The sequence below is a fragment of the Schistocerca cancellata genome, chromosome 5 (genome assembly GCF_023864275.1).
Source record: "Schistocerca cancellata isolate TAMUIC-IGC-003103 chromosome 5, iqSchCanc2.1, whole genome shotgun sequence".
NCBI classification, from domain to species: domain Eukaryota; kingdom Metazoa; phylum Arthropoda; class Insecta; order Orthoptera; family Acrididae; genus Schistocerca; species Schistocerca cancellata.
This window is the reverse complement of record NC_064630.1, coordinates 643,992,589-644,008,061: the sequence shown is the minus strand read 5'-3', so window position 1 is coordinate 644,008,061 and position 15,473 is coordinate 643,992,589. Positions and strand designations below refer to the sequence as shown.

Genomic DNA, 15,473 nt, shown 5'->3' with positions numbered 1-15,473 from the left:
AACCTATCTCGTTCATTTCACCCTCTTTGGCCAGGTTGTCTTACTGTCATCAAATCCATTGAAAGCTCAGTCGCCCCTTGTGCTTTGTGAGTGAAGTAGTGCTAGGGATAGAAAGTGTATCAGAGAAGAGCATCGATTCAGTGTGTTTGTGCACGTGCTATGAAGAACATACAGGAATGGTGTATGTTTACGTCTCCTGCGATGGTAGTACTCCTACCACAATCGATGAATACCGAGGGCGTTTCCCAGCACCTCTAATTCGTGATCGTAGAGTGTTTACCAGAGCTTTCAGCATACTGCGTGGAACAGCTAGAGCCTGGTAATTATGCCCAAGTTGGCGCCAGCAATTGCTGTTGAATGGTAGGACAGGACTTCGAGTAATTCAAACATCATTCAACATTAAAACTTTTATTTCAAATTCAAAACTTACAATAACGACTTCGAACTTTAAAAAAGTTAGAATTCTTTTTATTGTCCGAGAAACCAGTGAGTGGACTCAAATTTTAGCAGTATATAATTATATGAGCTATCTTTTAATCGTCCAAATGATCTCAAATTTATAACTGGAAACCACATAAAACAATAATTGCGCCCAAGGTGAAGCCGCAGTAAAATAAATCCATAGTATTACACAATTAAAATATTAATCCCAGAAGAAAAGCGCGCTGTAAGGTTCAAACAATTGAAAGAACCACAGAAACAGTCATAAAATTACAAGACTTTTAAAATCAGAAAAACACTTAACTCCTCCTTGGTCGTGACAACAGGGCTGCCAAAAAATACTAAGTTGCAGAATACGCGCAGCTCAAACTGCCTTAAATGGTGCTGACCCTTTAATGCATTTGTTGTCTGTGCCATAACATCAAGGTGCTGGTCTACACTGGCCGGTAGCACTGAATACGATGGGTTACAGGATTCCGTCAAAATTGCAACAAAATTGGCAATTTATTTTTGTTGAACTGTTAACTACTTCTCATTTGAAGAAACATCATCGATTATGAGGAAGAGATACATTTCTCTTGTTGACAGATTTAATTTTGCTTTTTTTGTTAAAATGCGGTATAAACTGCACAAGCTTACCTCGCTATACCTACTGCGACAGAATCGTTAAACAGCCTGTCTTCGACTGGGGTGATCAACAGCTTATGGAAAACCTCATTGTGTCAGTTGGCTGTAAAATAAGATAAGAAATTTCACGTTTAGTTTGATACTAGCAAATTCTCTTTTCAAAATTCTCTCTTAAAAATATTACCGTATTGGGTTGAAAAAGATAAAATAAAAACCCATAGATCCCGCTATATCGCCGTAGATAAGAAAGTTCCTTCTGTTAACGACACAGCAAAATACTCTCCTCTTTGCATACTACGTCTTGCCAAAATCTCGTATCGATATCTCGAACGGTTTAGGAGATATGAGGTACTTTATGAATATTTAATTTCCGTGTGCCTGCGGTCGGAAGTGATCGTGCCACATAAATTCCATTTTTCGAGATTGCGTTTGCAGCAACATATGGTGTATTACGCACCAAACGCAAAACCATAGCGACACATATTTTTCATTGCAAACTTTTTCGAATTCCGCGCAGCGTCGGACTTATATGCTACTATCACGTTAAATTTTGGGCACTTCATCATGAAGCCGACATATAAAGCTATACAGGGTGCTCCATTGATAGTGACCGGGCCAAATATCTCACGAAATAAGCGTCAAACAAAAAAAACTCCAAAGAACGAAACTCGTCTATCTTGAAGGGGGAAACCAGATGGCGCTATGGTTGGCCCACTAGATGGCGATGCCATAGGTCAAACGAATATCAGCTGCGTTTTCTAAAATAGGAACCCCCATTTTCAATTACATATTCGTGTAGTACGTTAAGAAATATGAATGTTTTAGTTGGATCACTTTTTTCGCTTTGTGATAGATGGCTCTGTAATAGTCACAAACGTGTAAGTACGTGGTATCACGTAACATTCCACCAGTGCGGACGGTATTTGCTTCGTGATACCTTACTCGTGTTAAAATGGACCGTTTACCAATTGCGGAAAAGCTCGATATCGTGTTGATGTATGGCTATTATTATCAAAATGCCCAGCGGGCGTGTGCTATGTATGCTGCTCGGTATTCTGGACGACATCATCCAAGTGTCCCGTTCGTTCGCCGGATAGTTACGTTATTTAAGGAAACAGGAAGTGTTCAGCCATATGTGAAACGTCAACCACGACCTGCAACAAATGATGATGCCCAAGTCGGTGTTTTAGCTGCTGTCGTGGCTAATCCGCATATCAGTAGCAGACAAACTGCGCGAGAATCGGGAATCTCGATAACGTCGGTGTTGAGAATGTTACATCAACATCGATTGCACCCGTTTCATATTTCTATGCACCAGGAATTGCATGGCGACGACTTTGAACGTCGTGTAGAGTTCTGCCACTAGGCACAAGAGAAATTACGAGAAGATGACAGATTTTTTGCACGCGTTCTATTTAGCGACGAAGCGTCATTCACCAACAGCGGTAACGTAAACCGGCATAATATGTACTATTGGGCAACGGAAAAACCACTATGGCTGCGACAAGTGGAACATCAGCGACCTTGCCAGGTTAATGTATGGTGCGACATTACGGGAGAAAAGATAATTGGCCCCCGTTTTATCGATGGAAGTCTAAATGGTGCAGTGTATGCTGATTTCCTACGTAATGTTCTCCGATGTTACTACAAGATGTTTCACTGCATGACAGAATGGCGACGTACTTCCAACATGATGAATGTCCGGCACATAGCTCCCGTGCGGTTGAAGCGGTATTGAACAGCATATTTCATGACAGGTGGATTGGTCGTCGAAGCACCATACAATGGCCCGCACGTTCACCGGATCTGACGTCCCCGGATTTCTTTGTGTGTGGAAAGTTGAAGGATATTTGCTATCGTGATGCACCGACAACGCCTGACAACATGCGTCAGCGCATTGTCAATGCATGTGCGAACATTACGGAAGGCGAACTACTCGCTGTTCAGAGGAATGTCGTTACATTTATTGCCAAATGCATTGAGGTTGACGGACATCATTTTGAGCATTTACTGCATTAATGTGATATTTACAGGTAATCACGCTGTAACAGCATGCGTTCTCAGAAATGATAAGTTCACAAAGGTACATTATCACATTGGGGCAACCGAAATAAAATGTTCAAACGTACCTACGTTCTGTATTTTGATTTAAAAAACTTACCTGTTACCAACTGTTCGTCTAAAATTGTGAGCCATATGTTTGTATTACAGCGCCATATATCACACAGCGAAAAAGTGGTCCACCTAAAACATTCATATTTCTCTACGTACTACACGAATATGTAGTAAAAATGGGGGTTCCTATTTTAAAAAACGCAGTTGATATCCGTTTAACCTATGGCAGCGCCATCTAGCGGGCCAACCATAGCGCCATCTGGTTTCCCCCTTCAAGTTAGACAAGTTTCGTTCTTTGTAGCTTTTTCGTATGACGCTTCTTTCGTGAAGTATTTGGCCCGATCACGATCAATGGACCACCCTGTAGATAACGCGAAAATAATTTTTTTTTACCGATTAGTTTATGTGCAGTCGTGTGAGAAAGACTATTGAGGTAACAGTGTCCGCGCAACCTTTTATCCGTAATGGCACAGATGCACCTTGACTAGCCCCGCGGGGCAGTCGCGCGATCTAGGGCGCCTTGTCATGGTACGCGCGGCTTCCCCCGTCGGAGGTTCGAGTCCTCCCTCGGGCATGGGTGTGTGTGTTCTTCAATTGATGCTTTGTAAAAGGCATGTTGTACTCTTTACTAACTGTAGTACATGTGTGCATGTGTAAATCTGACAGTGTATAGAATGATACAAAAAATAAACAACAATGTACATTAAATATGTTCTATATCGGAAGCCATTCGTAACAGTGCCTATATCCATATAAAACTTTTGGCTTCAAATTATCGTTTCTGTCATATGCCTGAAAACTGGCTATTGCTCCTGCGACACCAAGTACCGGGTGATCAAAAAGTCAGTATAAATCTGAAAACTTAATAAACCACGCAATAATGTAGATAGAGAGGTAAAAATTGACACACATTCTTGGAAAGACATGGGGTTTTATTAGAACAAAAACAAGTTCACAAAATGTCCGACAGATGGCGCTGGACAGCACAACGTCAGTGACTGCGTATGACAATCGTATATAAAATGAGCTGTAATGAGAGAGAGAATCAGATGCGCCAGCAGTCGCAGCATGTTGACGTTACCTGAAAAGGCGCTTTTAGTGAAGCTGTATTATCAGAATGGGGAATGTGCTAGTTCAGCGTTACGATCCTATCGCCATAGGAAGGGGATTCGAACGGGTAAAGGTCCGTTGACAAATGCAGCTGTGGCGAGAATGATTTCGAAGTTCGAAGCCACGGCTTGTTTAGGCGATAGACCCCGTAGTGGCCGACCGAGCACCAGGCGTAATGCTGCTGAGACAGTTCAGGAAGAAATGGAGACTGTAGCGGGTTCGTCTATGCACGGGGAAGTCAGCGATCGTGCAGTCGCACGTCGCACCGGCATTCTGTACACTACTGTTTGGTTGGCACTGAGGCGTACCCTCCGATGCTATCCGTACAAAATCCATCGGCATCATGAACTGTTACCTGGCGATTTAGTGAAGTGGAGGGCATTTGCGGTGTGGGCGTTTCAAAAGATGATGGAAGATGACGATTGGTTGAATAACGTGTTGTGGACCGACGAAGCTCATTTCACGCTCCGAGGGCCCACAACTGCAGAGTTTGGGCTACCGAAAATCCTAGAACTCGTGGAAACTCCATTGCACGACGAGAAAGTCACGGTATTGGTTGGATTTACCACATCTACCGTTATCGGGCCTTTTTTCTTCGAGGAAATGCGTGAGTCTGGTTTTGTAACTGCTACCGTGACGGGTGAGAGGTGCGCCGATATGTTATAGAATCGCATCATCTCCTCCAGCCTGGCTGATAAACACCTGCTGGAACGTACGATGTTTATGCAGGATGGCGCTCCACCCCATATTGCTAGACGCGTGAAAGATCTCTTGCGCGCCTCGTTTGGTGATGATCGTGTGCTCAGCCGCCACTTTCGTCATGCTTGGCCGCCCGTGCGATTATTGGCTTTGGGGTTACCTGAAGTCGCAAGTGTATCGTGATCGACCGACATCTCTAGGGATGCTGAAAGACAACATCCGACGCCAATGCCTCACCATAACTCCAGAGATGCTTTACAATGCTGTTCACAACATTATTCCTCAACTACAGCTATTGTTGAGGGATGATGGTGGACATATTGAGCATTTCCTGTAAACAACATCATCTTTGCTTTGTCTTACTTTGTTATGCTAATTATTGCTATTCTGATCAGATGAAGCGCCATCTGTCGGACATTTTTTGAACTTTTGTATTTTTTTGGTTCTAATAGAACCCCATGTCATTCCAAGCATGTGTGACAATTTGTACCTCTCTATCTACATTATTCCGTGATTTATTCAGTTTTCAAATTTATACTGACTTTTTGATCACCCGGTACATTAAATGTGTTCTGTCTCGGAAGCCGTTCGGAACAGTGCATATATCCATAAGAAACTTTTGGCTTCAAATGATCGTTTCTGTCACATCTCTGAAAACTGGCTGTTGGTCCTGGTACACCTTGTATATTTCAAGGCAAGCGAGTGGTTGCTCCCTCTCAGTTACCGCCTGCTTTGCTACTGCTGAGATCGGGTTCTGTTTTGGTGTGGTAGCTGTGTGTGGAAAATAATGTCGCTCTGTTGCCATGTGCAGTTTGCGGGCCCGACGACGCGCTGGAGGTCTCGGAGGACGTGTCACGGACCAAGTACAGCTCGGAGAGGCACATCGTGCCGCACTCGTCCTGGAGCCTGCGGCCGCAGCGCCAGACACTGCAGCTGGCGCACCCGACGCCGTACGTGGTGGTGAAGCATACGGCGGGCGGGCGCTGCTTCGGCCTGTCCGATTGTACGCCCGTGCTGCAAGCCATACAGGTGCGTTTGCTTAATTTCCACCAGTTCTCGAGCTCCCTGCATCAATAATACGACACCGGGTCACACCAGGTCCACGACTTTTACCCGCTCCACATTAATAAGCCATACCGCTACACTCGTACACTATGTGATCAAAAGGATCCGGACACCTGGCTGAAAATGACATGCAAGTTAGTGGCGCCCTCCATCGGTAATGCTGGAATTCAAAATGGTGTGGCCCACCCTTAGCCTTGATGACAGCTTCCACTCTCATCTCGCAGCCAAACATTCAGTCGTGTGCTGGAAGGTTTCTCGGGGAATGGCAGCCTATTCTTCACGGAATGCTGTACTCAGGAGAGGTATCGATGTCGGTCAGTGAAGTCTGGCACGAAGTCGGTGTTCCAAAACATCCCAAAGGTGTTCTATAGGATTCGGGTAAGGAGTCTGTGAGGGCCAACCCATTACAGGGATGTTATTATCGTGTAACCACTCCGCCACAGGCCGTGCATTACGAACAGGTGCTCGATCGTGTTTAAAGATGCAATCGCCATACCCGAATTGCTCTTCAACAGTGGTAAGCAAGAAGGTGCTTAAAACATCAATGTAGGCCTGTACTGTGACAGTGCCCCGCAAAACTACAAGGGGTGCAAGCCCCCTCTATGAAAAACGGGACCACACCAGAACACTACCGCCTCCGTATTTTACTTTTGGCACTACACACAGTGGCAGATGACGTTCACCGGGCATTCGCCATACCCAAACGCTGCCATCGGATCGCCACATTGTGTGCCGTCACTCCACACAACGTTTTTCCCCTGTTCAATCGTCCACTGTGAGGTGTCAGGTCAGAGGGGTGTTCTGAACACAATTTCGACAGAAGGCAGGTCAATAGGCTGTGGAGTGGAAGGGGTAGGCTAGCAATAGAACAGTGCATCACCATTGACTAGACACATTTATTGAACACATAAGTCAGGTATTACTCAAAAGGAACAATCAGTACAAATTACAAAATAGTATTCTTTTCCTTTAAGTCACTCAAACATTTAAACAGGCAAATAGCAATCATTTAACTGAAAGCCTTTTAAGGAAGCAAGACTAGAAAATTTGAATGGTGAGTTAAAATCATATTTAAATAGGCTCTGACCGAGCACATATTTTAAAACGAAATATTTCCTCTGAGGAACCATCAATCAAAATTACATAATCCTCAACAACCATATTACATCCAAGACATTTAAGATTAAACAGTAATATATAACGTCAGAGAGCTGCAGTCCCAAGTTTTAAGCCGCACGTTTCAGATGGACTGCACTGCAACAGTACAATACAAGCCCCTAAGAGGATCTTCCCACACAGAAAGTTACTGCCGCAATCGACAAAATATCAACATCATTCCATGTACAGACCTAAAACAAACTAAAAGCTCTCTTAAATTTGGTACAGTTAATTCCCTTTCAACATAACATACATCACAAGTCTAGCCCTAGGACGTCACCGACACCCCGCAATTTAGCGCGCGAAAAACTACAGCGATGCACTCATCACGTATCCTTACACAATCCAAGAACAGAGAGCCGGATCGCCAATAGCGGAACATTTAAACACGCGCAGCGTGCGGGTTTGCGGGATGCAGATCTCGCCTTTAAGCTCAACACCAGTTCAAATACTAGTCAGCCTACAATCTTGAACCACCATACACATTCCTTCAGTTACTGCATAGAAAGCCAATGTGATAGGCAAACAGACCAGCATATGATAAAAGGTTAAGCAATTTCCTTACTAGACAACCCTTATGAATAGTAGCCGTAATTATTATTTTTTTAAACGTGAGCACACCCACAATCAAAAGACAGACAACGCCAATCATAAGGACAGTAGCACATAAGCAAGTAGCAATGGTAACTTCTGCTTAGATTGGCTACAAATCAGCGCGTGATTTAACACACCAGAGAACAGTCTTTACAACATAACCATCAATACAATAGCAAATTACTCACAGGTGTACTCCCCCACGATTTCGATTCGCAAAGCCATAGACAAACCGTGGAGAACGTATCACTTAGACCAACATAATGGTGCTCCCTCAGTTACCCCGAATAACTGACTCCCTTAGTTGCACAACAAAGAACCAGACCTAATGAAACCACCACAGTTTTCGCCTCTAAATTGTCACAGTACAAGTGAGACTCAGTCACAAATGTAATTTTACATCAGTTCCCGTATAGTAAATACAAGCGCCTGATTTTCACCTGTTTATAACGGCAGGCAGCAACATCGTACGGAAAAGAGCGTAGACACAATCTCTTACCAATTCTCTTCTCCAAAAGCAGCCACCGCAACTCTCGGGAACCACTAGGACATCAATGCAAAAATCGTTACTCCTTCACACAAATTACAGGATGCCCGCTTCCCGCTGCTTGCTACGGCGCCTTCCGTTCAGAGCCAGCTTGTATATCTCCATGCGATAGGTCCGGTCCCACACTCGCTGCGTCAATCCGACAACCGTCTTCCACCACGTCCCGGAGCAGCCCCCCCCCCCCCCCCACACACACACACACAGGACCGCGCCTCGGTACTCCAGGCGTAGGCCCCAGAGGGCGCGGCTTACCGCTCTGACCATGGCAGGAAATAAACCACCAGAGTGGCACTATCGACATGAGCCGCCACGGCTCACAATGTTTACTCTCCTTATACCAAGCGAGGAGTCGTTTGGTATTTACCAGCGTGATGTGTGGCTTATGAGCAGCCGCTAGACCGTGAAAACCAAGTTTTCTCACCTCCGGCCTAACTGTCATAGTATTTGCAGTGGATCCTGATGCAGTTTGGAATTCCTGTGTGATGGTCTGCATAAACGTCTGCCTATTACACGTTACGACCCTCTGAAACTGTCGGCGGTCTCTGTCAGTCCACAGACGAGTTCGGCCTGTACACTTTTGTGCTGTACGTGTCCCTTCACGTTTCCACTTCATTATCACATCGGAAACAGTGGACCTGGGGATTGTTTAGGGGTGTGGAAATCTTGCTTACAGACGTATGACACAAGCTGATCTCGTTCGAAGTTTGTCAGTTAATCGGAGCGCCCCTTCTGCTCTGTTCCGATGTCTAAGGACTACTGAGTTGTCTGATATGGAGTACCTGGCGGCAGGTGGCAGCACAATGCACCTAATATGAAAAACGTATGTTTTTTGGTGTGTCCGGTTACTTTTGATCACATAGTGTATCAGTATTAAATTAATGAGTACTATTACATATTTATTACAAAACAGAAAAAGATAAATTACTATCTCAAGTACCCTGTTTCACACAAGGATGCCGTAAATGTGTCTGAAGAAAATAAAGTACACTCTAAGACTAAAAACAGAAGAAAGAAAAAAGAAAAATAAACTACACTCCACGAGGGAATTATCCGAAAGAGATGGAAACTGATAGATCTGATGTATATTTATAGACAAACAAATGATTACAATTTCAGAAAAATTGTGTGATGGATTCAAGAGAAATAACTTCACAAAATGAAGAAGTCAAAACGCGCTGGTCCACCTCTGGCCCTTACGCAATCAATTATTCCCCTTGGCATTGATTAATAGAGTTGTTGGAATTCTTCTGAAGAATATCGTGCCAAATTCTGTGCAGTTGGCGCGTTAGATCGCCAAATTGTCAGGATGGTTTGAGGACCCTGTCCATAATGCTCCAAACGTGCTCTTGACGTGCGCAGGCGGGCGTTATCTTGCTGAAATGTAAGCCCAGGATGGATTGTAATGAAGGGAAACAAAAGAGGTCGTACAATATAGTCGACGTACTGCTGTGCTGTAAGGAGCCGCTGATGACGACCAAAGGGGTTCTGCTATGAAAAGAAGTGGCACCCTTGACCACCGCTCCTAGTTCTCCGGCCGTATGATGGGTGGCAGTTAAGTTGGTATCGCAACGCTGTCCAAGGCATCTCCAGACACGTCTGCGCTCACCTTCGGGGCTCAGTTCGATGCGGGACTCATCACTGAGGACAATTATACTCCATTCAATGAGATTCCAGGCCGAATACGTGTCTGAAAACGCTCCGGACAGCTGAGTGGTACCAATCTGTCGCCCACCACACAGCCCGACAACCAGAAGTGATGGTCTACGTGCCATTTGTTTTCATAGCAGGACCTCTTTGGTTGTCATCCGCGACACCCTTACAGCACAGCAGTACGTCGACGATATTCTACGTTCCGGCCTGTTGCCCTCCATACCGAGCCATCCTGGGCTTACATTTCAGCAAGATAATGCCCGCCCGCACACGGCGAGTGTTTCTACTGCTTCCCTTCGTGCTTGACAAACCCGACCTTGGCCAGCACGGTCGCCTGATCGCTCCCCAACCGAGAACGCTTGGAGCATTATGGGTAGGGCCGTCCATGCATCTCGGGAATTTGAAGATCTAAACCGCAAACTGGACAGAATTTGGCCCGATATCTCTCAGGAAGACATCCAACAACTCTATGAATCCATGCCGAGGCAAATAACTGCTTACATAAGGGCCAGAGGTTGACCAACATGGTGTTGACGTGTTCGGTTTTGTGAAGCTCTTCCTCTTGAATGAGTCATCCAATTTTTCTTAAATTGTAATCATTTTTTCATCAGTACATGTACATCATATCTACCGATTTCTGTCACATTCGGATAATTCCTTCGTGGTGCATCGCTTTTCTTTTTTCTTCTTTTTTGTCTTAGTGTATTACAATAACAAACTTCGATTGTAAGCACTTTTATTCAAGAGACATATTATTTAAGTGAAAGTTAAAACATGTTGTTGTTGTTGTTGTTGTGGTCTTCAGTCCTGAAATCGGTTTGATGCAACTCTCCATGCTACTCCATCCTGTGCAAGCTTCTTCATCTTCCAGTACCTACCGCAATCTACACCCTTCTGAATCTGCTTAGTGTATTCATCTCTTGGTCTCCCTCTACAACTTTTACCCTCCACGGTGCCCTCCAGTACTAAATTGGTGATCCCTTGATGCCTCAGAACGTGTCCTACCAACCGATCCCTTCTTCTAGTCAAGTTGTGCCACAAATTCCTCTTCTCCCCAATTCTATTCAGTACTTCCTCATTAGTTGTGTGATCTACCCATTTAATCTTCAGCATTCTTCTGTAGCACGACATTTCGAAAGCTTCTATTCTCCTCTTGTCCAACGGTTTATCGTCCATGTTTCACTTCCATACATGGCCACACTCCATACAAATACTTTCAGAAACGACTTCCTGACACTTAAATCTATACTCGATGTTAACAAATTTCTCTTCTTCAGAAACGCTTTCCTTGCCATTGCCAGTCTACATTTTATATCCTCTCTACTTCGACCATCATCAGTTATTTTCCTCCCCAAATAGCAAAACTCCTTTACTACTTTAAGTGTCTCATTTGCTAATCTAATTCGCTCAGCATCACCCGACTTAATTCGACTACATTCCATTATCCTCGTTTTGCTTTTGTTGATGTTCATCTTATACCCTCCTTTCAAGACACTGTCCATTCCGTTCAACTGCTCTTCCAGGTCCTTTGCTGTCTCAGACAGAATTACAATGTTATCGGCGAACCTCAAAGTTTTTATTTCTTCTCCATGGATTTTAATGCCTACTCCGAACTTTTCCTTTGTTTCCTTTACTGCTTGCTCAATATACAGATTCAAAAGCATCGGGGAGAGACTACAACCCTGTCTCACTCCCTTCCCAACCACTACTTCCCTTTCGTGGCCCTCGACTCATAACTGCCATCTGCTTTCTGTACAAATTGTAAATAGCCTGTCGCTCCCTGTATTTTACCCCTGCCACCTTCAGAATTTGAAAGAGAGTATTCCAGTCAACATTGTCAAAAGCTTTCTCTAAGTCTACAAATGCTAGAAACGTAGGTTTGTCTTTCCTTAATCTTTCTTCTAAGACAAGTCGTACGGTCAGTATTGCCTCACGTGTTCCAACATTTCTACGGAATCCAAACTGATCTTCCCCGAGGTCGGCTTCTACCAGTTTTTCCTTTCGTCTGTAAAGAATTCGCGTTAGTATTTTGCAGTTGTGACTTATTAAACTGATAGTTCGGTAATTGTCACATCTGTCAACACCTGATTTCTTTGGGATTGGAGTTATTATATTCTTCTTGAAGTCCGAGGGAATTTCCCCTGTCTCATACATCTTGCTCACCAGACGGTAGAGTTTTGTCAGGACTGGCTCTCCCAAGGCTGTCAGTAGTTCTAATGGAATGTTGTCTACTCCCGGGGCCTTATTTTGACTTAGGTCTTTCAGTGCTCTGTCAAACTCTTCACGTAGTATCATCTCTCCCATTTCATCTTCATCTACATCCTCTTCCATTTCCATAATATTGTCCTCGAGAACACAACGATCAGCAACGAACAAAACGCAAAAAAAAAGGTTGGTAGAGCACTTGCCCGCGAAAGGCAAAGGTCTCGAGTTCGAGTCTCGGTCCGGCACACAGTTTTAATCTGCCAGGAAGTTTCATATCAGCGCACACTCCGCTGCAGAGTGAAAATCTCATACTCGAAGCATTTCAATTACATTAGCGCAGCAGATGTTTTGATAATTGGTTTATGAAGTTCATTTATAATATTTTAATGCTATTAAATTCCACATCAGTGTTTAATGTTATACACAGGACCTTTTCTTATTAATTACATTAGTGCTGTATATGTTGCACCAGTGAGGTTTCTTAAAAAAAAATATGAAGCCTCAGTAGACTAGTGTATGGGTAGTTATGACGGTGGACTTTCAATTCCATTTGCGCCAGGTTACACTGCACGTGTATCAGATGGTATGTACAACAAATTTCTATTATAAGTAATTTCTTAACAACGCTGAAGCTTTCTGAATTTAAATTTTAAACCACTTGTAATTTGCAACAATTATAACTACAAAATAATTTTTGAAATAGATCTGATGATCGGCAGCTTGCCCGAAACCGGTCATATGGAAATAAAGGAAAGCGATCTGGAGGCTGAATTTGGACGCTTGTTTTTCTTTTTTTTATGACCATTGCTTTTTACAATATATATAAATGACCTAGTAGATAGTGTCGGAAGTACCATGCGGCTTTTCGCAGATGATGCTGTAGTATACAGAGAAGTTGCAGAATTAGAAAATTGCACCGAAATGCAGGAAGATCTGCAGCGGATAGGCACTTGGTGCAGGGGGTGGCAACTGACCCTTAACATAGGCAAATGTAATGTATTGCGAATACATAGAAAGAAGGATCCTTTATTGTGTGATTGCATGATAGCGGAACAAACACTGGTAGCAGTTACTTCTGTAAAATATCTGGGAGTGTGCGTGCGGAACGATTTGAAGTGGAATGATCATATAAAATTAATTGTTGGTAAGGCGGGTACCAGGTTGAGATTCATTGGGAGAGTCCTTAGGAAATGTAGTCCATCAACAAAGGAGGTGGCTTACAAAACACTCGTTCGATACTTGAGTATTGCTCATCAGTGTGGGATCCGTACTAGGTCGGGTTGACAGAGGAGATAGAGAAGATCCAAAGAAGAGCGGCGCGTTTCGTCACAGGATTATTTGGTAAGCGTGACAGCGTTACGGAGATGTTTAACAAACTCGAGTGGCAGAGTCTGCAAGAGAGGCGCTCTGCATCGCGGTGTAGCTTGCTGTCCAGGTTTCGAGAGGGTGCTTCCGCCTACTTATACCTCCCGTGGAGATCACGAATGTAAAATTAGATTCGACCGCGCACGGAGGCTTTCCGGCAGTCGTTCTTCCCGCGAACCATACGCGACTGGAACAGGAAAGGGAGGGAATGACAGTGGCACGTAAAGTGCCCTCCACCACACACCGTTGGGTGGCTTGCGGAGTATAAATGTAGATGTAGATAGTGTATCTAGAACTGAAACTTGTGGCACTCTATTAGTGCTTGCGTTTTTCGCCCCAGTCAAGAAGTCTTCCTTGTTCGCAGGAGCTGCACTGGCAGAGGTATCAGCAGCCGGAGATCTCCTACAACTTCTTGATCGACAGCAGCGGCAATATCTACGAGGGCCGCGGCTGGAACGGCACGAACACCAGTAAGGGTTTCGTGTTGCGCTGCAACGTGGACGTGGCGCTCATCGGCAACTACGTGGAGCACAACGTGACGAGGCAGATGTCGTCGGCTCTGCGCTGGCTGCTCGACGAGGGCGTGAGGACGGGCATGCTGGCGACGGAGTACCGCCTGCTGGCGCACAACCAGGTCATGAACACGCTGAGCCCGGGCCGCTGGGCGCTGATGGAGATCGCCGACTGGCCGCACCGCTGCCGCTGGGACTGCGACCGGGGCGTCCCCTGCATCCGTCCAGCCGACGGCGACGACAGCTCCGGCCAGTAGATCCGCTTGTTCGAGAATCCAATCTTGTCATCGCGTAATATCATTATGTAACACAGTTGACGACAAACATGTAAATAAACGTAAACTTTCTTAGTAAATACGCTCTCTACATTATCCTGTTGGAAATCATCATAATTTCTGTAAAGAAAATATCAAACTGTATGTCGACAACAAACGGAAACCAACGTTTCCATTTCAGTTTCCACACTACTGGCAATTAAAATTGCTACACCAAGAAGAAATACAGATGATAAACGGGTATTCATTGGACAAATATATTATACTAGAACTGACATGTGATTACATTTTCACGCAGTTTGGGTGCATAGGTCCCGAGAAATCAGTACCCGAAACAACCACCTCTGGCCGTACTAACGGCCTTGATACGCCTTTGAGTCAAACAGTGCTTGGATGGCGTGTACAGTTACAGTTGCCCATGCAGCTTCAACACGATACCACAATTCATCAAGAGTAGCGGCTGGCGTATTGTGACGTGCCAGTTGCTCGGCCACCATCGACCAGACGTTTTCAATTGGTGAGAGATCTGGAGAATGTGCTGGCCAGGGCAGCAGTCGAACATTTTCTGTATCAAGAAAGGCCCGTACACGACCTGCAACACGCGGTCGTGCATTATCCTGCTGAAATGTAGAGTTTCACAGGGATCGAATGAAGGGTTGAGCCACGGGTCGTAACACATCTGAAATGTAACGTCCACAGTTCAAAGTGCCGTCAGTTCGAACAAGAGGTGACCGAGACATGTAACCAGTGGCACCCCATACCATCACGCCAATATGGCGATGACGAATACACGCTTCCAATGTGCATTCACCGCGATGTCGCCAAACACGGATGCGACCATCATGATGATGTAAACAGAACCTGGATTCATCCGAAAGAATGACGTTTTGCTATTCGTGCACCCAGGTTCGATGTTGAGTACACCATCGTAGGCGCTCCTGTCTGTGATGCAGTGTCAAGGGTAACCGCAGCCATAGTCTCCGAGCTGATAGTCCATGCTGCTGCATACGTCGTCGAACTGTTCGTGCAGATTGTTGTCTTGCTAACGTCCCCATCTGTTGACCCAGGGATCGAAACGTGGTAGCACGATCCGTTACAGCCTTGCGAATG

At 44.8% G+C, this 15,473-nt stretch overlaps 1 protein-coding gene across 1 annotated transcript in view; it reads left to right on the top strand.

The window, feature by feature from the left end:
* The window catches only part of LOC126187806 (peptidoglycan-recognition protein SC1a/b-like), a 66,614-nt gene extending 52,155 nt beyond the window's left edge, over positions 1-14,459 (top strand). Inside the window, exons 3-4 of the mRNA XM_049929091.1 lie at positions 5,804-6,021; positions 13,941-14,459. Coding sequence (XP_049785048.1) covers positions 5,804-6,021; positions 13,941-14,345 — 623 coding nt within the window. The 3' untranslated portion in view covers positions 14,346-14,459. The remainder of the gene's footprint in view (positions 1-5,803; positions 6,022-13,940) is intronic.
* Positions 14,460-15,473: the final 1,014 nt, after the last annotated feature.